The sequence below is a fragment of the Strix aluco genome, chromosome 9 (assembly GCF_031877795.1).
Source record: "Strix aluco isolate bStrAlu1 chromosome 9, bStrAlu1.hap1, whole genome shotgun sequence".
Taxonomy (NCBI): Eukaryota; Metazoa; Chordata; class Aves; order Strigiformes; family Strigidae; genus Strix; species Strix aluco.
The window spans coordinates 31,346,236-31,371,628 of record NC_133939.1 but is presented as its reverse complement, the minus strand read 5'-3'; the positions used below and the strand labels follow the sequence as shown (position 1 = coordinate 31,371,628).

Genomic DNA, 25,393 nt, shown 5'->3' with positions numbered 1-25,393 from the left:
TGCTTAACTGCTGACACCCTGCAGCTGGGGCAGGTGAGTATGGGGTAGGATGCTCTGGAATCCCCTGCTGTCTGAAGTCTGTCCTGTGTCTGGAGCTGACAGCAAAGCGAAAACATGCTGATTAGATGGGAAACGGGTTGTTCTGTGAGACAAAGAGAAACCTGTGCAGGGTGCCTGAGACATTTCTAGTAGGCCTTTAAACGTAATTTTCTGGAGTTTGCAATTTAGGTAGTTGAAACTACAGTCTAACTTTTTTCTTTTTTGGGTAGCTGACCCAAATAGCGACCATGAGAAGACAGAGTTTGTGAATTTGGTGCTGCTTTTTTCTGAATTCACTCGGCACGATGTTTTCTCCCATGATGCGTACATGTGCACTTTAATATCACGTGGAGACTTGTCAATCACTGCAACTACTAGACCACGTTCACCTAATGGGGAAACTGTGGATGAACACTATTCTAAGGATCATGATGTGAAACTGGAGGTAACCCTTCATGCTGTTTCTCCCGCGTGTGGTACTCTGTTTTGTTAAACATAGATTTTCACACATAGATAGTATTTCAGATGCGAGATACTAAGTTTTTTAATCTGTGTCTCCTTGTCTCTCTCTCTTTGAGAAGACTGAAAGTGATCCATGAGCTTCATTCATGTATATAGCTGTAAATATTGCTGGTTTGGTGCAGATACACTGACCTGACAGTTATCTGGTGATCTGAATAACTTGGGACAAACAGAAAGGCACAATGTAGACTTCTGAATGTACCAGTGGAAAAACTTATTTGCAGAGGTGCTTCAGCTGAGGGAAGGGAGAGCAGTAAGCAGGAGGAGTCCGCGGGGAGCCTGGAGTAAGCCCCTTGTCCTCTCCGTAGCGTGGGGCTTGTTGGCCCTGCGCAGGCCAAGCGCTGTGCAGCCCTGTCCTCTGCTGCTGGGTGGTGGGGAGCTCGCGGGCTGCGGGGCCAAACCTCACGGCTCGTACCTGCACCGTCCAGGGGCAATCCCGAGGCTTCCACCAGATGAGCAGTTCGTAACCTTTTCTGAAACTACTGCAGGAGGAAGGCTGTTCTAACCTCAAGACTGCAGACCACGTGTGTACTCGTGTGATGAGGTGTAGCCTGTTGTTCTGCTGCACGGTCCACGTGGAGCCTGTGGGCAGCTGAAGCATCATCCTCTTACACGTCTTTGTAGTTTCTTTTGTATATCTCTTACCTTGGTCTCATGGCCAAATTTGCCCTGAAATATAGGGGGTTTCTACAAGTTGCCTTTTGTGGTACAACAAAGTAAGAAATAAATCATGGGAAGGTACAAGAGTTGGCTTCCTCTTCTGTAGGTGTCCCTGGAGCAGAATTGCTCACAGGAGTATGCTGTAAAGTTTTGTTTCCCCCTTTGGCTCCTGCCCTTTTCTGTGCTTTTGGGGATTTAAGCTTGAGAAATACTTCTGTGAATTAATGCTTATCCTAAAGATTTAAAATTCGAGATCTGAAAACTTACCATTAATACTTTTTTCTTAACTCTTAAATAGGTGGAGTGTTTGGGTTTACCTGTGAGCAGTGAAATGGGTCTTCAATAAAATGTAACTGATATTTGTTTTTCTCTCTGGCAATTATTAGGATCATAGTATTATGGAACACATGGGCATTGACTCGGGAACTGCTGGTATTTTTGATGATGTAGACAAGAGTGACTTTAAGGCAGATTTTGGTTCGGAATTTCCAGTAGGTTTAACTTTCAATTTTCTGCATGCCTTTGATGCCTGTGCCTGCTGCCTGCGCTTCTCGTGGAGTGTCTCTCCGTGCCCCTGGCACCACCTTGCTGCTTCCCCCCACAGCCGATGTCCTTTGGTGTCCGGTCCCTGCCATCTCCTGTGGCAGCACATGGCCTCCGTTCTCTGCATCCCTGCCATGTGACAGCTTGCTGCTCCTCCCTGCGTCCCCTGCTTCTCCGCCTGTGTGTTCGCACACTCCTCTGCCTCCTTCCCTTCCACCCCTTGCCCTGGCATCTTCAGAGTGCTGCGTATTACAGTTAGGCACGAATAAATACTCAGAGCTATCCGCTTCTGTGACATTGAGGAACCCCCCCGATACCATTTGCTTTTTCCAGTGACTGCTCTGTGTTTCGGCTCTGTCTTCCACATGTGTTTCCCCCTCTCTTTTTCCTTGCTCTTAGCCTGATTCTGCATTAGTCTTGAATCTCCTGGTATCTTCCTGTGGACTGGGCCTTGTCCTACATCCGCATGGACTCCTCTGCCCAGGCCTGTCGGTGCAGACCCTCTTGCGTGATATTGGCGCCCCTGTTTCTGTCTGACATCTGGCGTGTTGGTGGTTTCAAGCATGTCCATGCGTGCCTGCAGCGTCTTGTCACCTCCTGCTTCACCCTTTTCATTATTTTCCCTCAATCACTGGAACACCTCATTGTGGTTTGTGTGTCACAGCAGCATAAGAAGCGTGGAGTTTGAATTTGTAATGCCTTTCTTCCTGACTGAATACTGCTAATTTAAAACTTGTCTAATAACAGTGGAGGTTTGCATAGAGATCTGATGTGTACATGTATCTTAAGTTTCAGGCTTGATTACAATTGCCCTTGCTCTGTCTATCTTTGAGAACCCTCAGATGTCTAAAAAGTAACTGTAAGCAAGAACAAAATCTCTGAATGCAATTGCTGAATTTCGAAAGCTAGAGGTTACACTTACCTTAAACGTTTGTTTTACATGACTTAGATTTTTTCTCCGATGCCTGGAGAGTCGTGTGAGAATGTGAACTCTTCTTTGGATAGAAGAATTTCAGTTACCAGCGAGAAGTCAGTCAAGAGGGAAAGACTGAGAGAACTGATTTTTCCATCCAATTACGACCTTCTTCGCCATTTGCAGTATGCAACACATTTCCCCATACCTCTGGTGAGTGGCCCCTGCGCTTGCGTGTGTAACGGTACTGCCTGATGGGACAGCAGGGCAGTTAAAGCAGCAGAAGTCGGCTGTCTGAAGTTCGCTGGGCTGTGTGAGCTCTGCCCAAGGGCCGCTGCCCGCGTCGCCTGGCGCCGTGGCTGCCAGCGCGCCGGCAGCTCTGCTCTAGTGGAGGGGGGTTCGCTGGGAGAACGCATGAGGGTGTCATAATGTGGGCTGACTGGCTTGGGTTAGGGAGGCAGGCACCACAGTAAAGCCACCATGTTCCAGGGTCTAATAAGAGTTTGCTAAATAGAAAATTTGATACTGTAGTTGGGCAGATGGATGAATAACAAAATATCTGAAAGAAATAGTTCTGAGATGTGTAGGGGACAGAATGGTATTATTTCCTCCCACCCACTCCTCGCTCTTTCTAGCATGGATTTTTGGCAGCTGGTGCTGCTGTGTGTGTCTGTGGGCTCATGGGAACTGAAGAAAGCCCCACGAAGAACATTCCAGACCCCAAACCCTCATTCAGATGATGACTCATACTTTCTGCTGTGCTGGAAAAAGGGCCTAAGTACTGAGCAAGCCTCGAACTGGAATGTATCTACTTGAGAATTTTTTTTTTTTAAACAACAATGATAACTTTTTAACAATACTAAATCCTGTCAACACAGGAAGTGTCATGTGAGAGTCTGATGTGATAACCTGGGTTTTCTTTGCTTTAAATTTCTTACTTCACAAAGTTTGGCTTCTGACTTATTGCAGGTGAATTGATATGAGAATACTGAATGAGCTATTTCTGTTCAGGACAGGTTAGAATGCTTGCTTAAAGTTTGTCTCATACTTTACCCATTTTAAGGATCAGAAAAAAGAGAACTTGATTTGGTTTTGTTTCTGAAATGTTTTTGATTTACAGATGGAGCTAATCCAGGTATCTGGATTTTTCCTGTGCAAATTGATTTTTAAATTTTGATTACTGATTATTCTATATATGCATTATTTTTTGGAAGTAATTGTAAATTAGAATATTATAAAAACACAAGCAAAGAGAACACAGTGGATATTTATACTTACTCTTTATCTTAATTTTAAAATTTCTTTGAATTTTCTGGGTAATAACATGTTAGCTTTTTTCATATTCATTGAAGCAGCAGCAAGGAGAGGCAGTGGAACTTGGCAAGAACAAGAAATTTATAAAAACTGCAGGTGTGATGTAAGCAGATACAATAATTTTTAATCAGTGCAGCTTAAAATCACTTTCTGGAGTAAATAATGCCCTCTAAAGTCTTTTGGGTTAATTGTATATGTGAAAACTTTGCAGCTGAAGAGCCGCTATTAAATAATCTCTTCACTTGATTGTACCAAGTCATTTAATATAGTAAGTATACCATCTTTAACTTAGAAAAGGTGAGTTCAGGTGTTTTTACCATAAATAAGTACAAGGTATGATTGAGTCTGAGCACGTTGCGTTCCGAAGCGTTGCCAGTCCCTGGTGGGTCATCCCTGGTACACTGAGCTGTTTCTGAAAAAGCGTTCTGCTAGTTCCAACCCACTCTGTGAACGTGTAACAAAGCCATTGGTACTGCTCAAGCTTTTCCTTTCTGCTTGGGCTTACGGCTCAGCAGGAGCGTTGCTGGCCACGGTAGCTGTGCTCAGCAGGGGCCTTGTTGGCCACCGTAGCCGTGCTCGCAGTTGCTGGTTGTAGCATGGGCCTGTGCTCTCCTGATGTATTTCAGAATCAGCACTTCTGCATCTGCTCTTCACTTCTGTGTTGTTCCTCTTCCTCTGTGAAAACCTTTGCCTCTTTGGGTGCTGCAAAAGTCTCGCTAAATTTCAGTCTGAATGATTTGGACAGATGGTAATACAGAATAGGGTCGAAGCAGAGGTTTGATACTGCAAAGAGCAAGGTGGATTCTTTAGCTTTGAAGAGAGCTTGTTTCAGGGAGCAGCTGGTTATGGTATCGCTCTGGCTCAAGGTGTAGGGGATACGGACAATGTGGTACGGGACAAAGCACAGTAGGTAGCCTGCAGTTACGAGCAGGATGTTGATGAGGGCTTTCTTCACATTGGCGTAACTCTCGCTGTATTTGTTTCGGTAGAGTTGTCTGACAACAAGGAAATTGGAAATCAGTATCACAGCTGAAAAATTCAGGAATATTGCTGTGCATATGAAATTCGTAAACACGTGCCAGTCTCTTCCAAATTTTGTTTTGAAATCGATGCATCCCGCACCAGGTCTTTCTTCAATGATCTTTATTGGAATAGCCATGTTGGGCACCGTTACGAGGAGAACCATTGCCCATACGACTGCAGACAGCATCTTGGCAAAGCCAGGCTCTTGAATGCGGTAGGTCTTAGAACTGTGCATTAACTGAAGGCAACGATCCATGCTTACAAATCCCAAAAATGTAATGGATAAATACATGTTCAGGTAGATGAAGCAGGCTGTAACTTGACAGTGGAATATTCTCAGTTTCCAGGACGCAACTCCTAAGTCAACAATAATCTTTACTGGCAATGCCAAAGTCAACAAAAAATCTGCCGTTAAGAGGTTAATTAAGTAGATGCTCATACACTTCTGTTTCTGATTTTTTTGTGTGAATGCCCATAGTGCAAAACAGCTTCCAATAAATCCCATCAGAAAAATCAAGTAGTAAAAATAGGTAAAAGCTTCCATTTTTTCACCGAGCTGGCAATGTGAAACATTGCTTGACATTGTAAACTTGTGCAAGTTGGTTTTGCTGCTAGGAGATATCAAGAACCTGCAGAATGAACCAAGACAAACATCAGTGACATCAACTATTCCTGAGCAACACTAGTTATTCTCTGAGGATTTTGTCTGATTAATTTCATGGAAAGAATGCAATTGGGAAGAAATAGTTTTCTCTCTCTTCACGCTACTTCACAGATCATAGAATCCTGGAATGGTTTGGACCTTAAAGCCCATCCAGTCCCAACCCCCTGCCCCGGGCAGGGCCACCTTCCACTAGCCCAGGTTGCCCAAAGCCCCGTCCAACCTGGCCTTGAACCCTTCCAGGGAGGGGGCAGCCACAGCTTCTCTGGGCAACCTGTGCCAGGGCCTCACCCCCCTCACAGGGAAGAATTTCTTCTTTAGATCTCATCTAAATCTCCCCTCTGTCAGTTTAAAACCATTACCCCTCATCCTATCTCTACATGCCCTTGTAGAAAGTCCCTCTGCAGCTTTCTTGTAGGCCCCCTTTACTCAGGAAGGCTTTGTTCTCATGTTGGAAAAGGTTGGAAATGTGTTAGGATTTGTTCTAGAAAGCATACAGACTTCTGAGAAACTTTTCCACTAGAGCAGTTCTTCTGAGTGTTTGGTTCAATCCCCCCTGCCCCAACCAACCAAAACACCAAAGAAGAATGTTTGAATCTGTTTAAGGATCTGGTTAATACTAAAGCTGGTCATACTAAAACCTCGTAACTTTTGGACAATTGAAACAATGCTAAAAAAATGTAATATTTGTAGCATTCTTGTTCTATAAAAATGTATTAGGAGTTTTGAAGTTAAGGCACTATCAAACCAATATACAGATGAGCAAATAGTTCTAATCAGTCCTGAGTTTCTGTGAACTGTTCTCTCTTCCTACTTGAACAGAGGAGAAATTAATCGCATATTTTTATGAAGCCTTTAGAAAAAGCACATTTTGAAAGAAGCAGCTATTAAATAATTTTGCTCACTTTTTAGGCTTCACTAGAAGTTAGAGGGAAGAAAAGTAGATTTTGGTCTTACTTTAACTAAATATACTACTCCCTGACTGAGGTGTTTTCCTGGTTTTGTCTGCTATGCTGTCAGACTGCTGCATGGAATGTCTGTGGGAAGGGAGGCACATTTGTTAGAATTTCTTGGAATGAAAACCAGTACATTTATGTCATGAATGGCATTAGACTGCAGCACTCTTATTTCATGATATTGTTCCTAATTTTAATATACAGTATAAGAGAACTACTGCATTTGCACATTTGTTTTCTGCCGTAAAATATTTATGCAGGTGTGCATAATCTGTAAACCAAAATGATTGCAGATACTCCAATGATTTAAAACGGGGGAAAAAGCAGTTTGTTTCTTGCAGTTGGCTTTCTGCGGGCAGTCGCTGTTGTCTTGAAAACACGCGCCCAGACTGAGCTCGGCTCCGCTGGGTGAGGGTAGGCGAGGAGCGAGCGGGGCTGCGGGGCTCACCGCCACGGTCCGGAGGCCCTGGGAGCTTCCTGCGCCGCGCACTGCGCAGCCCCGCTCCTCCTCGGCAAACGGAGCCCTGAAATCCTGCGGAACTGGGGCCTCCAGGGGTGCCACACCGCCGCGGCCAGGCAAAGCTGGCTACAGGCAAAGCACAGGCTGCTGGGCTGGGTGCTTGCGCCTGCCCTCCGCGCGGCTGGCCCCAGTGACCATTTCAGGCAGGTCTAGATAGGCTGGGACAAAGACTGACAGCACGTACCTGTCTTAGTGGCCTCTGGGCTCTTCTGAGCATTAGTCTGCGCAGCTCTGGTGGCTCTCGGCGACTGCTCTGGCAGCCCGGTAGCGTGTTAATCTTTTCCTCTGGCTGTGTCTGCTGGTTTTTTAAAACACGTCTGTGGTTTTTAAACGTGCTGATTGACGTAGTTCAAACTGGCGTTCAAATAACTAAACCGTGTGGAAGTTACCTAAGAGAGAGGTAACAGAAAACCGTAGGCGTTCACGGAACGCCCCGAGAGACCTCTCTTTCCTGCTTCTGGTGTGGCGGTGGGCAGGAGGTGGGCACGGGGCAGTGCCCTTCCCCACCCGCTGCCCGGGACCAAGCGAAGAGCGATGGGGACAAAAATGCCTGTGGACGAGCTGCGTTAGACATGTCAATGGGGCCAGTGGCGTGGATTATTACGAGTCTTGCAATTCAAAGCATGTTTTTGTGGGGAGGATGCTCGGAGTCGCTTGGCCCATCAGCGTGAGGGAGCCACCAGGGACGATGACAGTGCCGTAAGGTGGCGGATGGCCGGTGGGCCTGAGGGCAGCGCCATCTTCGCTCTCTCCTCCTAACTTCAAACCCAAAGATTTACATTTAAATATTTATTGTGTGTTCACATGTGCAAGGGTGACAAGACAGGTGTGGTTTGGTCAGCCCTGGCATGTGGCCTTTTTCACGTAGTCCCTAAAACTTTATCGGGTGAGTTCCAGACTCTTGACCTGGGGCTGTAGATGTGTGGTGTCAGTGGCCGTTTCTTTGCTTTTGTTTTTAAAAATCTGAAACTCTCTTCCGCCCCGCTCCCTGTCTTACATTTAAAATCTCTCTGGAATCAGGGGTTTGCAATGGAGCTTACCCTCATTCATTACAATATTCCTGCATGAAATTCCAGGTATTTTTAGAGTTGCAACCTAATTCGCAGATTTAAAGGCACATAGGGATTCTACTGATAGCAATTAAAATTCTAAACCTTTGGACATTTGCCAAGCACTATTAAAAATAAAAATGACACATTGGGGATATAGGGGAAATGTTTATAATTAAATTGGGGTTTTTTTGGTTTTAAACCAGGAGAAACTCTCTTAACACCGGCTAGGGGGCGGAGAGACTGACAACGGTACTAAAACCCCAAAATGTTAGCACTTTGTTGTAGTTGAGAATCCACAGGAATTTACAAATTGTGTACCAGAGCTTTGTGAAGAAACAAATTACGAACGTCTGGTTTTAAGTTTAGTCATAAGCTTGAAGTTCAGACCACGTTTGTTGAAATGTTTGCAGAGCTTCATAATCTGGAATGATCCTGTGTTCAGTTTTGAGCAAACATGAGTTAGTTTTATGGTGTTACGCTCATCATGAAAAAGTGATCTTTCCATACTTGTATTTTTCTTCTTTTTTTTTCTTTATACTTGAAACATAACATTCAGTTGTTTTTTTTTTTTTTCCTCTGTGTGTGTGTCTCCCGTTTTCTATAGAGTCAGTTTACAGCTCAGAAAACTTTCCCAGGTCTAAAAAGACAAGGTGGTGGTTAGGTAGACCTTTACTGAGAAATGGTCTATGCTTCTTACAGATGTGTTTTGGGAGGAGAAGAAACATGAGAATGTGAATCTATTGAGTCATAATCCTGTTTTTATTGCGGTTTGGTGTCATCCTCTTCCCCTGTCTAGATGTCTAATTTGAAAGGCCATTTTAGTTCATAAATTACAGATGCAGATGGTAGATTTTGCTGTAATTAAAGTTGCTAAGCGCTTCTTATCATAAAGCCCTCTTTTTGGTGGTTTAAGCTTTGCTGAATTTTTGACTTGTGATTTGCAATTCTCCGTGGTGCACGGCTGCTGAGGCTGACTCCTGGGACTGGGGTGTGGTGCAAGGAAGGGGAGGGGTGCTGTTGTGGGTGGGAATTCAGCCAAAATGATTAAATAATTTCTGGGAACAAAGCTAGAAAAAATAGCATCTAAACCTAAAAAAACCCCTAAATCTGATGACCTTTAAGAGCGCATCAGGTGCCTTGTGCTTTGAGTTGGGCGCACCAAAGCCGTATGTGGGTGGTCCTTGTATCAGGATCACTTCTGATACCTCTCCACATTTCGCACGTTCACCTGGAGAAAGGTTTCACCTCCAGGAAGTTTCCAGAGGTTTTCTGAAGCTCTGCCGTTAGTAGGCTTTAACCCTTTTTTCCCCTTCCGAGCACCCTCCACTGCAGGCGTGGTCCAGCCCAGCGCCTGCCACCGGCACTGGTGCCCCGGGAAGGGGGAGCCTGGGACTCTGGCCCCGCTGAGGGAGCGAGCTGGGGCTGGCCGCGGAGGGCTGCGGGCTGCCTTACCCGCGGGGGAGCTGGGACAAGGGGCAGGGGCCGAGAGCAGCCGGGGTGGAAGGGGAGTGAGTTTGGATGTACCTCAGAGTCCTTGCGGGGTCTCCGCGCCTGGGGTTCAGCTCTTGGGAGCTGTGAACTGTGTGTGGGGAGCACTGGGGCCGTGTGGGGGGGAGCAGGCATCTGCCCGGCCGGGCTCTGCTCCTCAGGGATGAAACACTTCGTGTGACGACGCGTGACAGCGCCAGCGTGGGCTTGGGGTGCGCTAGGACTCGCCTTGGCTGAGGATCCCCCCCGGGAGATGCCGCTGTGTGTTTTGTCCTCCCCCTTCAGCAGGTCACCTCGTTACCCTGAACAGGAGGCCTTGTTCAGAGTTGCTTAAATTTTATGTGCTTGCTGTCCACAGGAAAGAATGTATTGTTTACTGGGGAACTGTGGGCCATATAACTGTTTCCCATCGTGCCCAAGGACACATAGTACGTATCATTGTCTGTACAAATGTTTCTCATCAAATACAAGGACAGATTGGACGCATCAGCTAGGTCAGTCTGTTCCTCACACAGTCAACCATAATTAGTAAGGAACCTCTAATCAGGAGCTACCGTCCTTGAAGAGGCGAAACATCCTGGAACATGGAAGCTTGTTAAAATTGTTTAATATAAATTAGTTTAATTAGAGATTAGACTGTCCTTTGGAAGAACTAGCCTCATTATAGTCGTAAGAATCACACCCACTGCTTTGAAGACCCCTTCCCGAATAAAGCTCCTCACCCTTTGAGCTTGCACAGAAAATTAAAAACCCACTGTAACTTTAAATTGGAGCGAGTATGTTACTAACAGTGAGGGATAGAGGTGATAAGTAAGTAACCAATAATCATTACAGTAAACATGCAATCATGTAGTTTGGAGTGTGTAAATGCTTTGAAGTTCTTTGCTGTGGTGTGCTTGATTATGGATGTTTTCCACCTAGCACCCTGCCCAGAATAAAGCAATATTTCCTCTCCAAACTAATCTTGGTTTTGAGAGTCTTTATTTCAGGTAACAGCCTCAGGGGTTATTTACTTAGGGCTCCACAGATAAGTGTCCCGTGGGATTTATTCGGGATTAAAGCTAATTAAAGATGCACTATAAGGGGCGCAGTTAAATTTAAAAGGACAGTTTTCTTTAATTTTGTACTGGAGGATTGCATGTGAGTGTGCATTTACAGAATGTTTGTCCTTATTTCTGCAGCTTACGGTGAGGTGATGTCTCTGAGCCCCTTGTTTTCATTGTGTGTTCCTGGCCTTCAGTCCTGGGGAACATGCAGTGTTAGCGAGCACTGGCCCGGCATGGGTGTTCAGGGCTCTGTGTGAGCGCCTCTCTTTACATCAGGAAAATATAGAACAACCTGTTCATCCAGCTGGTAGGAAGCTGATGTTTGAATCTGTCATTCCTATCCCTGTCTCTTTTAAATCAGGAAGGTTGTCAAGCTGAGGGTTACCGATTCCTTTATATAAGGTTTCTGAGCCTGCTTTCTGTGCAGTTCCAAAAGTAAGGCTGATTTGCACATCGTGCCCACGTGGACTCTGTCAGATTTCCCAGCCTTGGGTGCAGTGGGAGAAAACTGGGAGAAATTTCACCCACACTTAGGTGGGGGAAGGTAACTGTCAGTTCCCTGCGGCGTGGGAGGGTGCTGGGGGTGCAGGAGGCCTCCCCTCTCCCAGGAGAAGGGTCCAGCCTGAGAGCAGGATCAGGCCCTGGTGGGAGTGGTGTCAGTGCAGGCAGAGCCCAGTTCCTCCTCCCGACCCGGGCAGATCGCCAGAGCCGAAGGATGTTTTGGGGTGGATTGCTTGCGGGAGGGATGTGGCTCTCCCAGGATTTGCCCTGTATAAATGTGCTGTTAAAGGCACCGAAAGTTTGAGATTTTATTTTGAGTTTTGGTTTCTTTCGTGTGTGTTTATGTGCCTGTACAAGCCAGATGGAGTCAATCTATGAGACAGAACTGATGGGAAGCCCTGCTTTTATCATGATTTTGTATCATTTACATGATGGTAGACAGGAAAAAGACCAGAAGACACTTGCAAACAGTTGATTTTCTTTCAGCTTATCTTCAGTTGTGAGGGAAGTGTTCAGAGTCGCTGTCAGTGGCGCAGTAATGAGCAGATGGCACAAATGAGTCCTGGGAGAGTTCTCCTCTCTTTCTGTGTGCGGCTGTCACAGTCGTGTTCTGGTGCTGAGGTATGTCTCTCAGGAGCAGTCTGAGTGGTGTCTTTGCCATGCTTTAATCATGTCGCCAAGAAGTTTTTTTCACGTGCAAACATGTACAAACTAGGAAGCTTAGTATTTACTCTTACTGCTTGTCATGACTTTCATTGACAGATTAAAATTTTTTGTCCTATTGTAATGTCTGCATTGTAAATGAAAAATAGGAGTGATCTTGGCACAGGGGAGTTACAAATTCTGAGCAGAAATAACTATTTCTGTTGAAAACTGCTTCGTGTATTTATTTCAGAGCATCAGGTGTGTTCAGTGTAGGGGGGGTCTGCCCTGCCTGTGTGTGAACTGGGGGTAGGTGACCCTGTCCTGGGGGTGTGTGTCATTGCCTGGCAGCAGAGCACCCCCCCTCCTGTCAGACAGCCAGCGGCTCCTCGGCCTGCCCCGTTGCCCTCCATCAGTTACCACTATTTAGTTTTAATTGTTTGAACAGCCTTTTACAGGTGTGCAGTGCCCTGAAGTGATGATTGTTGGACGTGCTAGTGAAGATTTCTCATAAAAAGAATAAAGTGCTTATTTATTGGGCTGGGATGGGAGAATATGTGTGAGGGTGTTGGCAGAGGGAAAGTAGCCCTTCCTTCCCGTCCCTTCTGTGTTAAAGTTAGCAAATACAAGGGGTGCTCCCTCGTTACATCGGCTGGTTGTGACTGTGTGCCCTTGTTAGGTAGATTAAACTGACATTTGCCCCCTCTTTGGTAAGTTGGTTTTGTTGTTTTTTTACAATACAGGTCACTTTTTGAGATGACACCCTGCAAAATTAAACTATGTGAGAGTCTTATTGATGATTTCTGCACAACCAGAATTTTTTTATGTGTTGAGGCAGTTGTGGAGTGAGCTTTCTGTCCTGAAGTAGTGCTTACTGTGCTCTACCGTAGTCCTGAAGTAGTGCTTAGAGGAAATGGTCTGTTTTGAAGCCTTACACCCCGATATTGGCATGAACAACCCATTGCATGGTAACTGCAGCCCTGTCATTTGTGCAGGGCCATGTTGAGGCGGCTGCTGGGTGCTGTTGCTAAGGGCCAGGGTGGTTTATGAGGTGATGCATAGTTTAAAATGGGAGATGTTTATGGGCTTTTGGAAGCAGCTTTATGCCACCCTACCTGGGTGCTATCTCAGGGTTTTGAACAGTGGAACAATGTTTCCTTACAAGGGAGTGGCCTGGGGGAGAGAGGCTGCAATGTGTGAGCACGGCAACTCAAAGGCGTGTGTTTGCTGTCTTGGGGCAGCCCATGATGCAGGCTGGTTCTTTCTGGGGCACCACACCTTTGCAAGAGATCCCTCTCCACGTGGATAACCTGCCTCTCCAAAGAGAAACAGACCAACGCCAGTGTCTTGTTCCTGTGGTGCCGGGGAGGGAGTCATGGGTACGTCAGGAGGATGAGCTGCAGCGGGGGACTGGCCCTGGGTTACCCATAACCTTCACTGCAGGAAGTCTGGGGAGGTTCCTCCAGGTGGGGGGTGGGCAAGGCAAGAGCTGGTACTTAGTGCAACCACAGGACGTCTGGTGTCCGAGGAGCTGGCTAGGTTTATCCAGGGCGTGGTGCACTGGGAAAGGTGGGAAAGAATTCACTTACCCAGTGCAAAACAAAATTGGCCCCACATGTTTCGGTCCGGGTTCATACAGCAAAGTGAAGAGCAAGGCTGGGGACATGGTGTGGATGCTTGCTTTGATAATGGTGTTATTTGAGACTTGTCACGCAGAGGGTGGCAGGTTGCAGTACGGCCGGGGTCACAGAAGTGTTTTCTGACTAGTGAAGCTATTGGAGGAAGATTTTTTTCAAAGCAAACCAAAAGCTAGAAATTTAATGTCACTTCTTCAAAAGTGTGTTGGTCAGCATTCTTTCCCCTGGGTGCCTGTATGTAGATTTTAGTCATTCTAATATCAGTAATCTGATGGGGTGAGGAAACCATTTTGCAATATAAATAATTTTTTTCAAAGCTTGTGAAGTAATTAAAAAGTTATATATACTATGGAAGTGTTTCCATCTCTGCATGACAGTGTGCTTTCACAGCTGCAATTACTTAGATTTACATAGCAAATACCACGCCATGCCATGTAAGGAACTAAAGATTTTTTGCCATAAACGACAAAAAAATCTCCCACAAAGCAACAGATTCCCTTCCTCAACAGGCTGTTTCCCTTGCTTGGAGGGAAGAGCCTGTGAAGTCTCAGTTTGACAAGAGTCAGGGAGCTCTGAAAGAACCATATAAATAATCTTTTATGTATTCTCTTTAAAAAAACCCAACCACACCGCAGCTTCCTCCTGTAGTCCCTGAGGGCTGGTCTGGGCAGAGGGTCCCCCCGCCCCTGCAGCCCGGTGAGCACCCAGGGTTTGGGGTGGGACATAAATGGAGGTAAATACACTCCCCCAAGGTGTGTTTAAGCTCAGCAGTTCTCTGGCCCTTTAGTTGAAATATAATCCTGTGTGATGGCAGAGTACTCTACTGCAGGTCGGTGGTCTCAGACCAAGGGAAGTTACCCACAGCCTTGGAGGAGGATCAAAGACTGTGTGTTTAAATGTCTTCCACCCTGAGGGATCATCTGTTAGGACTAAAATGAAGCACAGTGGCAGAAAGGTGAAGCATGTGTTATTTCTGGTTTTATTCCTGTATCTTCTTTGTTAAGTAAAATGAAAGCGTTCAGCTCTCAGAGCCACTGCCTGAAAGCTCTTGTGGGCACTTCATGCACTGGTGTGTTTTCCCTGTACAATGATAAAACCAATCAATCAAAAAAAGCTGCACTGGAAAATACAGTTAAAAAAGAGATAAAATTTATATACAGAAGGTTGGTGGCTTTCAGCTATTACCTTTGTACGGAGAGAAATGCTTTATCATCGTGCCAAAAGCATGGGAAAACCAACAAATCATTCTTTCTGGAGTTAAACGTACCCCAGAGTTTCTGGATGGCTGTACGTGTGTTTTTTTTCAAGCAGCTCCTTGAGTGTTCTTACCTCCTTCTGCAAGAACAGCAAGGGAGTTACTGAAATCTCAGTCAGTTTGGCGTGAACATTCCTGGTGTACACAGTGTTACTTCAGAAAAGTCCCGAGGAATATGGTACAGTGTAACTGTGCTATTCAGTTTATAGAAAGCTCCTCTTTAAACTCTTGAGCATCACATTTTACAGAAATAATCTGACATTTGGTGCATAAGGGTGACAAATAGTCATGCTTAATTTTTAATTTTACAGACTGTTTCCCTTAAGAAAATCAATATATATCCTTTTTAATTTTACCAAGGGTTTTTCAGGCTCTGAGCAGATCTTTGAGGATTTGATGTGTACTTTTTCCTTTTTTTTTTTTCCTTATCTCTTTCCCCCCAACTTGTTGGAATAGTGTCCTTCCTTAAGCTGCACACTGCCTTCAACCCTTTCCTTCGTGACCCGGTTAACACATGAGATTTCCCCTCAGGGTCTCAGTCCTCTTTTCCAGGCTGGTGGAGGTCAAGTGGAGACTTGTGCTGAACTTCCTTGTGTGGCTTCTGCAGGCACTGCTGGGGCGGGGCTGGAGCGAGTGCTGGGTCCAGCCCTTCAGGCTGCTTTGTGGGGGCTCGTGTGTGGTGCCTGGCTTTGCGAGAAACAGCAGCAAGGCAGTTTGATGGCTGGGGCTGCCAGATAATCCGCTCAGAGACCATGGCGGGGAGCTCCAGAGTGTGTTGTTCCAGTTACTCCTTTCTGTTTTTTTGAGATGCAGATAGGTCGTATCACACCATCACGCAATCATAGCATTAACTGAAATAGCACGTGGTAAATGTATTGGCAACATGCAGTAATGTTTTTATACAAAGAAACACCACTTGGTATTTTATGCTGAAACATTTTTTCTGTTTTATTGCTGGCTCACATCTGTTCAGGTTTTCTGAGACATTTGCATTCTTGAATAACTTTCTGAAATGTGCATTATTTTACAGACCTGAACCTACGCTATGTTTATACTTTCCCGAAGTGTATTTGATCTTCTGGATTTAGAAATTTCAACCTCACTTGAAGTTTTCAGCTTGAGATGCAGTTTCTGATACAGCTTTTCTTTAAAGGGTAGGCAGAGGTAAAAATAAATAATGGGATCGAGGCAGACATTTGCAGCAGACAGTACAAGAGTGAACTCCTTTGCATAGAACAGGGTTTTTTTTGACTGGCAGTTGAACTGTGAGCTAGTCTGGCTGAGAGTGTATGGTGTTCTGCAGAGGTGGTAGGGTACAAAGCAAACGACAAATACAAACATAATGCTGAATATATTACGGCTGGTTTTTCTTTTGGCCACATCTGAGTTCCGTCTGAATTTTTTATAAGAGCTATATATTTTTTTTGATATAGAAGTGTAAAAAATGATTAGCAGAAAAAAAACAACCCAGAAAATCCCTGTGCTAATATAACTTGATGCCTTGTGCCACTGTCTGCCAAGCTCACTTTTAAGACCTATACAGTTTTTGGAATAATTTTCTTCAGTGATTTCATTAGTTAATATTATATTTGGAAAGGATATAAGTATTAACAATAACCATATGATTATAGAGACCACCTTACTGTAGTTAACCGTGTGAACAAAGGAGGTGAATAAAGGCTTTACAATTTTGTAGTATCTGTCGAAACCTATGAGGCCGAAAAAAGTTATCCCGATATACATGTTTGTATAAAAAATGACTGCAGAGTATCTGCACACGAATGTGTTGAGCTGTGGAGGTCCAATTTCTGAATCAGCAAGAATTTTGAAAGGAAATGTCAAGCTCATTAGGAGATCAGCAACAACGATGTTTTTGAGATAGACAATAAAACTCTTTTTGCTAGAAACATACAGAAAGATCCATGCTGCCACCCCGTTCAGCAAGAGTCCTACTACGAAAATGAAACAGTAGATCAGGGGAAGGACTGTCTTGGTTATTACTGTGCTGTGACTGCAGTTGTTTCCTGAGGAGTTTGTGCTGGAGTTGAACATCTTACAGTATCTTTGTTCCTAGAAGCAGAGAAAGGTTATTTCAGTAGGATAACATGGTGCTATGCTTTCCATTAATTAGTATAAGATTTCTACTCTTAATTCAAAATAAACCTGGCACACTTCTCAGAAGTGACCACATTTCCACACCGTATCGTTTCCAGCAGGGATACATCATTAGTGGTTTCCGAGGGGTGCCGTCTCACTTTTTGGTGATGTTCAAGGGCATGCTGCTGTTCTGAACAGAGGATCTGTTTGCTTCTCCTCCATTTGATTCATTGTTCAAGCCCTGTGCTGCTGCTTTTCTGCAGGTATAAGCCTACACGCTGCAAGCTAGGAGGGTCACTGGGCCACAGTGATTTTGTAACTAAATATATCTTATTAATCCTTAAGGACCGGTATGTATTTTTAGCGCTGGTTTACCAGGAAGCACGTGAGGGATATGAATACTCCTTTTACAAGTGTTCTGTTTTGTATACAAGCATAAAAACCACTCTTCCGTTAGGCAAGCGTGGAAGTATCTGGCATATGCCAATATTTTCTAACGTTCACTTGAAAGAAACCCGTATGTGCAGCTAGCACAGTTTGCTTTAAACTTTTAGTAGCGCAACACACAGGAGTGTGCCTGTGTGTTAGCATAGCGTGGAGGCTAGAGCTGTCCTGTCAAGTCATTCAGATTTACATTTTAGAGGATCTCCAAGAAGCAATCACATCTGCTGTCTGCTTTTCTTTGACAGAATGTTTATGGGGGTGGATTATCCTCTGTAGGGAGGGCAGAACAGATATAGATATAACGCTGCTGTATTTAGCAAATGAAAACCTAGGCGACTGGAAAATAAGTGCCATGGAGCTGGGAAAAAACCCATCTTTTAGAAAATAAAGAGTTTCCTTGTGGCCACAATTCAAAGTCAGTAGCTGATGCTTTTGTGTAGCAGATTGGAACCTGAATGCAACCTTGCAATAACTAGAAATTGAAATTTTATTTCAAATAGGTAAAATTGTTTCCTTTGGTATGTTGTTTTCTGTGTCAGACGCTGCAAAGGCTGACCAGTTTAGGTGCTGTTCTGGAATTTGCAGGGATGAGTGGAGCAAGGGAGCAGGTGTTACCTGTGTTCACACCCCAAGCCCGCAGTTAATCTCTTCCTGGTAGCTCTCCATAGGAGGACCTGCCATCCCACCTTTATGTTTAAGCTCTAGCCATCAAAGCATTTGTTTGTGTTTGGTTGGGTTTTTAAAGGAGAAGGCTGGTGTGGAGAAGGGGGTGTTATAACTACCATGTGAATGGGTGCCTTAGGATTAGGAGGTAATGATGGGTAAGGTTTGTTAAAACCAGAAAGATCTGGAAAAGCACCAACAGTAAATGGCACTTCTATTTAAGATGGTAACACACTGTATTTAAAAACTGTTCTTTTCCCATCTCTGTCTGCTGCGTACATGTTCTCTTCCTCCTGTCAGGCTGTCTGAGCAGGACCCTCTCTGCATACGGTGTGTTTAGAACTTGTTCCTGCGCTGTAGGGTTTCCTAAAGCAAAGTCCCTGGAGCTGGCTCTTTCTATGCTGGGGCTTAGTAGCAGATAATAAATGGCTTAGGAAGTTCATGAAGTATTTCTTATGTTGAGGCATCATACAGCAAAGGATTATTTCAGAAGCATGTGATTAGAGTTGTGGACATTAAACCTTGGTCAATAATACTGTGTCTATGCAGCATGGACGACACCCTACATGAATTTTACATCTGATACAGCAGATTTATCAACTGCCTGTGGTTGAGAAGGAGGCCAGAGTCCAAGCCAGACTCTGTAAGTCTTTCCGTATCGATGGCATGTCCTTACCTTTCTTGGTTTGACTGCTGCGGTGCTCTTTGTTAAGGGTCTAGAGCACCTTCCATTCTCAGGCCCGGGGCCTCTTCTCTTGCTGGGAGACCTACGTGAGAGACAGGAGAAAACAGTTGTCAGAGTTGTGTATCATAACGCACGACAGTGTAATTCTGCGGGGCTGAGGGGTTCCCGTAGCGCAAGGATCTAACGACCGGAGCTGCAGACAGCTCTCCAGATCTTCCTGGAGGAGGTCAGAGTTGGTTAGGGACAGAGTCAGGGAGCAGTCGTGTTCACCCTAGAGCCCGTCACTGCGTGGGTAGGGCTGGAGGCCTTTGTGTCCCCTCGGCCATGCATCCCATCGTTTGTGTCCTGACCAGTTTCAGCTGCCGTTCAGTCACCGCGGCAGAGGCTCAGCTCTGGCTGAAATGCCTCGTCCCCACTGCCCTGAAGAATTCCGCACTGGTGGCCGCCGCCACCTCGCCCGCCGCTCCCTCCGCCGGTGGTGGCTCCCAGCGTGGGTGCCACAGGAGCCGCGGCGACGCGGTCCCGCCGGCTCGGACTGTGTGCTGCAGCAGGAGCACCCGAGCCTGGCGGCCTTTGCGCAGCTGCACGGTGCCATGGGGTCCTGGTGGCCACGGCCCACAGTGCCTGTGCTCTGCTGCTGCGCAGGCTGCGGGGCTGGGCTGCCCGTGGCTGGCAGGAGTTGTGCTTCCACTTCCTAGAGGAGCTGCCCTTCCGTGCTCGCTCTGGCTGCGTCCTTGTTCAGGCTGCCCGTAAACCTTTGCAATGGGAACATCCTCTTCTCTGGTGAGGACGTGGGAACTTGCAGTGGCTCCACCACATCACCCGCGATTTGCAGTGAGCGTAGATACCCCTCATTCCATGTTGGGGTTCACCTGCGAACTGTGAATAGTCCTCATCTGATGTTAATTGGTGGGTCAATTTAGGACCTTTTTGTCCAAATGCTACTTGAGGTGATGACTAAGCTTAAGGAGGCTTTTTTTTTCCCCCCCAGTTTTTAAAACATTGCTGTTTTTTTGCTGCTACATAACTGCTGTCACTTGCTGGCATGTGTTGTCAGCACTGAGCAATTTGTGGTTTGTATGTGAGAGCAGCCTGTCGTACCTGAGCAGCGTTCCGCATTCAAATGCTTGGTCCAGCACAAAGTGGTTATTCTGTGTAGATGATACCGACTAGCTGTGCAAAACCAGCAAACTTGATTCACCAAATTAACAAGATTGATCTGGTAAAATATATCAAAGTTTGAACTTTCTCAGTTTGCAAATAGTGTCTTGGCAAAATACAGAAAAGGAAAGTTGCATAAACCATTAAAAATGTTTAGCTCCATCTGTATTCAGACTCTTATGCTGTCATTTGTAACCCTTCCAATATCCATTAAGGCACTTTTTCTTGACTTCTGTAACTTGGTTGGCAAATTTCAAAGTTCATGGCTGCTTTACTGAACATAAGCATAATATTTACAAGTTTTTGGTTTTGTTTTTTTTTTTTCCCCTCTGAATATAATGAAGTTTCTGTAGCACTGAGTGCACATTTTAGCTATTCATGGAAATTAATGCAGCTGCTTGATAAATAAATATGCAATGCAGTTACTGGGTCAGAAATTGCTGACAGTGGTCACTGTCCCCAGAAATCTTTTTTGAACTGCAGAATGGAGTTTATCAGGGAAGATCATGCTAGATGTTATCTCAGATATTACGAGAAATCTAGAGAAAGAGGAAGTGCAATACACAGAACACAGCAATTGCGAGTTGTGCTGCGTTGTGCTAGAAGAAGAATAATTTTTTTTAAGTTTTCTTTCCGTTGTGGTAGGAATATCGGCCACGCCAGTGTGATGCGGTGGGAAGGCAGCGCCCAGTGTGGACACGTGCCCCGGCCCCGCGGTGTAAGCTGCCTGCTCCGCTCCCCCAAGCTCCCGTGGTGGAACCATCGGGGCAGGCTGCCCTGGGGCTCCTCGGGGGCTGAAAGCTGCTCGGTGGGGGGCTCTGGGGTAGGGCTGGCAGGGGCCATCCAAGGGCACCTAGCGGGTGGGTGCTCAGGGCGGGCCTGCTCCCCTTCCGTGTCTCCGCGGAGGTGCCTGACCTGGCAGCAGGGGGAGTGGGTGCCAGCGTGGAGGCCCTCAGGAGCCCTGGCTGTAATTGCTGCTCTCATTTGGAAGGTGCTTTGTGCAGTGACTGTGGAGGATATGTTGGTACACTTGACTTCTTGCAAGTTTGCCAAGAGACTAAGATTTTGTTATTTTTCTGTTCTTATTATAACATTTGTCATAAGGCAATGTCTGGATTTTAATACTTAAGAGAATAGAAGTATGCAAAATACACTGTGTACTATTTCAGCCCTTTAGAATGGCGTATCTGGTGGTAGTTGTTCTTCTTTGTCATAGAGGCATAGGATGTAGTGCAGGAAAATGGGATAAATAGTCGAACTAGGATGACGGAAAAAATAAAATAGCATTTGCAGGAAGTAGTAAGCGAGGAACTGTGAGCGAGCATTGTATGTGGTGGTGCTCCGTGCCCGCTTCCGCTGGCGCGGCTCAGGGAAACGGGGCATCGGTAATTGTGGCAGGAGGTTCCGGAGGGTGTCGGGTCCTTGCTGCTGTGTCTTCAGCTCTTGCTTTCAAGACCCCTCACGTCTGGTGTGAGAAGACAGAGGACTGCCTGAGCCGTGTTTCTACTCAGGCTGCTCCTCGGGGTGCTGGTGAGAGTAGTGTCCCCTGTTAAAGTGGCTGAGAAAGGCCGTGTGTCCTGGGAAGGTCGCTGCTGCTGCGTCCCCGGGTGTAGCCGTGGCTCCCCCTGAGCCAGACGAGGCTTGGGGACACTGCGGGTCCGTCTTGCTGCAGCTCTGGTTGGTGAGGGGAAGGACAGAGGGGTGCCCTCTGTCCTCTGGGGCTTGTGTCCTTCCTGATGATGCTGTTGGGCCTTGTGAGCTGTCACCTTGTGTACTGTCGGCTTTTCTCCTCCTCATCCCCAAGCCCTGCCTGGTCGCCCCTTCTGCCAGCGTCCCCACGTTATGTCCCTCGTGCCTGTGCAGGGACCACAGCCCCGGAGTGACCTGGGACCCCCCATCTTGCAACACCCCAACCCCCCTGCAGCCCTCTGTAGCCTTGGGCTTTGCTGCAGGCAGCACCAGGTCTGAACCCGGACTCTTTCCTTCCTCATCTCTTAACCGAAGGGAGCAGTGGACTTGCTCAGTTTGGAAGAACCTGGCTGTATCATCTAACCTTTAAAATGTTATTTTAACAAAAAAACACGGAATAAAGCCATGACATGTTTTGTGACCTCTCTTTGTTGGGACTGTATTTGCCCCTGGCTGCCTGTATGCTCTTGGTTGGTTGTGTAATTCTCGGGGGAATGTGTGTGAAGATTTGAATTTCTTTGTATAACACAGTCGCTATTTATAAATGCTTGTGAATTAATTATTGTATCTGTCTTTTTTTATTCCTTATATTTGCAAAAACAGTCCCAAGCTTTTAAGTTCAGTGCATTATGAACATTTCCTGCCAGTGATTGGGCTGAAAGGAGTCCCGCTAACACCTTTCAGAAGTATGCAGTATTGCAGTAGAAAGTCTTGACTTTCTTACGGTTGTGAATGAATTCTTATTTCCAGTTGGATACAAAACATCTGTTTCTACAACTGAGGCAGATCTGAGTGCTGAGCTTTGCTCTCCTCACTCCCCTCCTTCCTTCCTTTCCTCCCCATCTGCTCCCCCTTTAAAAAGTGTTGCGAGCTGATGTTTTCAGGCAGCCTGTGGAAAATCGGTGTGTTTGTCCCCAGGGTGGATGGCAGCAGTGTGGCAGGAGGTGGGGGGTGCAGAGTCCAACTGGGTCGCCTTCCTGCGTGTGGCCCCGGCCCGGCTCGCGGCCAGTGCTCACTGGAAGGCTCAGTGCCGCTGACTCGGCCGGGGATGGCGTGTGCGTACACCGGCACCAGGTCCTCCAGACCGCCCTTGGCATCGACAGCGTTTCGTAACAGATCTTCCCCGCCAAAGTTACTCCATCAGTTAGATCATGTGTGATGTTTTCTTGGCATGTGTGATTAATTCCTGGTGTTCTGAAGGACACAGCGAGTGGGAGAGCCAACATGTATAGAGCACGGCTGTAGATAACACTGTTTATTTCTTGTAAAAACAGCAGACTCTTTGCCGGGCAGTGCAAGCTCATTTGGTTGCAGTGTGAGGACACCTCAAGGGTAGAACTTTTATTTCTGCCTCACAAAACCCACCAGTAATTGTTTCATTTTTCTTGTTGCACAGGAGTCCCTATGCTAGTTTTGAAATCTGAAATTTAACAGCCTGATTTTCCTGATAAGTTAAACTTTTCATTCTATTTTCATTTCTGATTTTTACACAAGAGTTGAAATTACTCTAAACCCACAACCTTTTAGCATTAAAAGATTAGAACCTATGAAGTATCTGTGCAAACCCTGATATTCACACCGAAACCTGGGCAATGCTTTGAGCTGTTTGCATGTAGGGTCATTTTCAGATCTAACCCAAATATTCAGGTTTTTTTAATTAAGTCTCAAAAAAACCCCCACTGAGATCCTTCCTATCTCCCATCAGTTATAGTACCTGAATCAGGGAGTGGTGGATGTAAGAGGAAAAGTCAGGACAAGGGTATTGGGAATGGTCAGTTTATGCCTTGATATTAGAGGATTAAACAGACCAGCTTTTTGAAGCAACTGTCCTACCAAATTTGGAATTATTCTAGTATGAGTATGTCAATAAAACATTTTAATGATTAGTAGTTTTATTGCCCTAAAACTGGATATTTAAAAGTAAAATGTGGCTCAAATTGTTCCCTTTAATATTCTATTTTAATAGTAACATTTCTCATTTAAATATTTGGGTTTTAATTCTATTTTCTGATGTTTTAAACTGTGAGTTTTATATTGCTATGTTTCCTTGGTCGTAAATTAAAACAAAAGTAATTGCTTAAGAAAAACATCTTTTGCCAAGATACACAAGACAGAACAATCCTTCCCTGCAGACCAGATCTCTGGTGGCGTGGCTGGAGGCTGTTCTGTGTCTCAGCCCAACAGGTGTAGGAGTTTGCCTGCCTTGGCTTTCTCTATTTTTTTACAGTTATGACAGCTCATTTGTGTTCTAAGTAATTTGTTTGTGGTTTGCGTAACACGTGGATGATTTCCTGTTCACCTTATTTGTCAATTTAAAAAAAACAAATGATAGTAGGAGTTATTTAAAAATTAAAAGAGAATGTTAGAGAGTGTTGGGAATGTACAGAAATGTGTAATGAAAGCAGAGTCTTTCACCTGGAAAGAAATGTAAAAGTGTATGTGTGGTCCCTCTTCAGCTAGGAAAGATTTACAGAATAAGCCCGTTACAGCTGCCTTATGATGTAAAACACCACAAAAGCGGCGCAGGCTGCAGAGGTTCTGTCACTTACCGGCTGGAGCACAGTCCTGCCTCTGCTCTGCTTGGCCCATGGGCGGCTCGTCCCGCCTGGACAGGTTTGGCTCTTTCCGCAGGTGCGGGGCGGTCTTACCGTGGGGCGGGTGGTCGGTGTTACCGTTGGGCGGTTGGTGTTACCATCAGGCAGTGTTACAGTCAGTCGGTTGGGTGGGCGTTGTTACCATCAGGCGGTGTGTCGGTTGGTCGGTGTTACAGTCGGTTGGTCAGGCAGGCAGTGTTACTGTCAGGCGGGCAGACGGTGTTACCGTCGGTACCTGTTGCAGTGGCGGCGGGTCAGCGTGGGCTGTATGGGCGCAGGCAGGAGCGAAGCACTGGTGAGCCGTGCCTTGCTGTCGGGCCAAATGTGGTCGAGCTCTGGAGTGCTGCAGATGGCCGGTGCTATTTTTGGGCTCTTACACGCACTTCCATGAAGATCAGTGTTGAACTGGTTTCAAGAAGGACACGTTTGTGCAGCTGGCAAAGCAGTAAGCAATCTTAAGTTAAGGGCTGGTGTTTTCTTTTCTTAAACTGTTCCCAGGCCTGGCTGTGACCTTTTCTGTAAAGCTTTACTGCCCTGATAGCTTCTGCTTTTGTTAATGGGAGTGTTCTGAACTGCAGCGCACGGGCTGACGCTCTGCTTGCTCAGGGCGTGCTCAAAGGCTGGGAAATATATTCTTGGGATAAGTGATGAATCTTTGGTGTATGGCTTTTTTCTTTCTTTTTCTCCTCTTTTAACATTAATCACCTGTCTGCCTCTTCCCTTCCTGTTCTCCCTACATGTTTACTTAGGAGGCTTTGAAATCAAGCACAAAATTAGTGGAAATGTATGGAAATGGAAAAGCTAACCTCTTTTCTATGAATGTGGGTAAGTAGTATATGCTGAGAGCGATCTGAGGTTTGGGGAGAGAAATTGAGGTTTATATTTTAAAAAAAGTGATTGAAGTTGCATACACTAGCGTTAATAAACACTTAATACATGACTTGAGCTCTGCTTTACAGTGAGTAACCCAAGCCTGCCCTTCTCCCAAATCTCACTGAATCTCTCTCAGCGAAATAAGGGGGTGTATTCAGAGACAAAATTGTCTTTACCTTATTCTGAATACTCCTGCCCCTCTTCTCATTTCTGACACTCTCAGATCAAAGCCTTAACGGTCAATTAATCGTTGCTTTTGGGTGATGAGTTTGGATGTTGGTTCCATTGACAGTTTTTATATACGCCTTATATTCCATTTCTGCGTCAGTGCGAGCACTCAGCCTGTCTGGGAAGCTGAATCCGAGCCTGGGGCCTGGCAGGGAGGTGCTGTGGTGCAGCAGTTCGGATTCAGTTG

At 45.8% G+C, this 25,393-nt stretch overlaps 3 protein-coding genes across 3 annotated transcripts in view; 1 reads left to right on the top strand and 2 right to left on the bottom strand.

Annotated features, from left to right (window-relative positions):
- Positions 1-25,393, top strand: part of MED12L (mediator complex subunit 12L) — a 138,717-nt gene that overhangs the window by 28,732 nt on the left and 84,592 nt on the right. The window contains exons 13-15 of the mRNA XM_074833278.1: positions 270-484; positions 1,608-1,712; positions 2,714-2,890. Coding sequence (XP_074689379.1) covers positions 270-484; positions 1,608-1,712; positions 2,714-2,890 — 497 coding nt within the window. The remainder of the gene's footprint in view (positions 1-269; positions 485-1,607; positions 1,713-2,713; positions 2,891-25,393) is intronic.
- Positions 3,916-7,419, bottom strand: GPR171 (G protein-coupled receptor 171). Its single transcript, XM_074834449.1, has 2 exons — positions 7,336-7,419; positions 3,916-5,643 (listed from the first exon to the last, which is right to left on the bottom strand). The coding sequence occupies exon 2, from the start codon at positions 5,595-5,597 to the stop codon at positions 4,620-4,622; it is 978 nt and encodes a 325-aa protein (XP_074690550.1). The 5' UTR covers positions 5,598-5,643; positions 7,336-7,419; the 3' UTR covers positions 3,916-4,619.
- P2RY14 (purinergic receptor P2Y14) lies at positions 14,478-24,523 on the bottom strand. Its single transcript, XM_074834448.1, has 3 exons — positions 24,061-24,523; positions 18,653-18,743; positions 14,478-16,842 (listed from the first exon to the last, which is right to left on the bottom strand). Exon 3 carries the CDS (start codon positions 16,822-16,824, stop codon positions 15,811-15,813), a length of 1,014 nt encoding a protein of 337 aa, XP_074690549.1. The 5' UTR covers positions 16,825-16,842; positions 18,653-18,743; positions 24,061-24,523; the 3' UTR covers positions 14,478-15,810.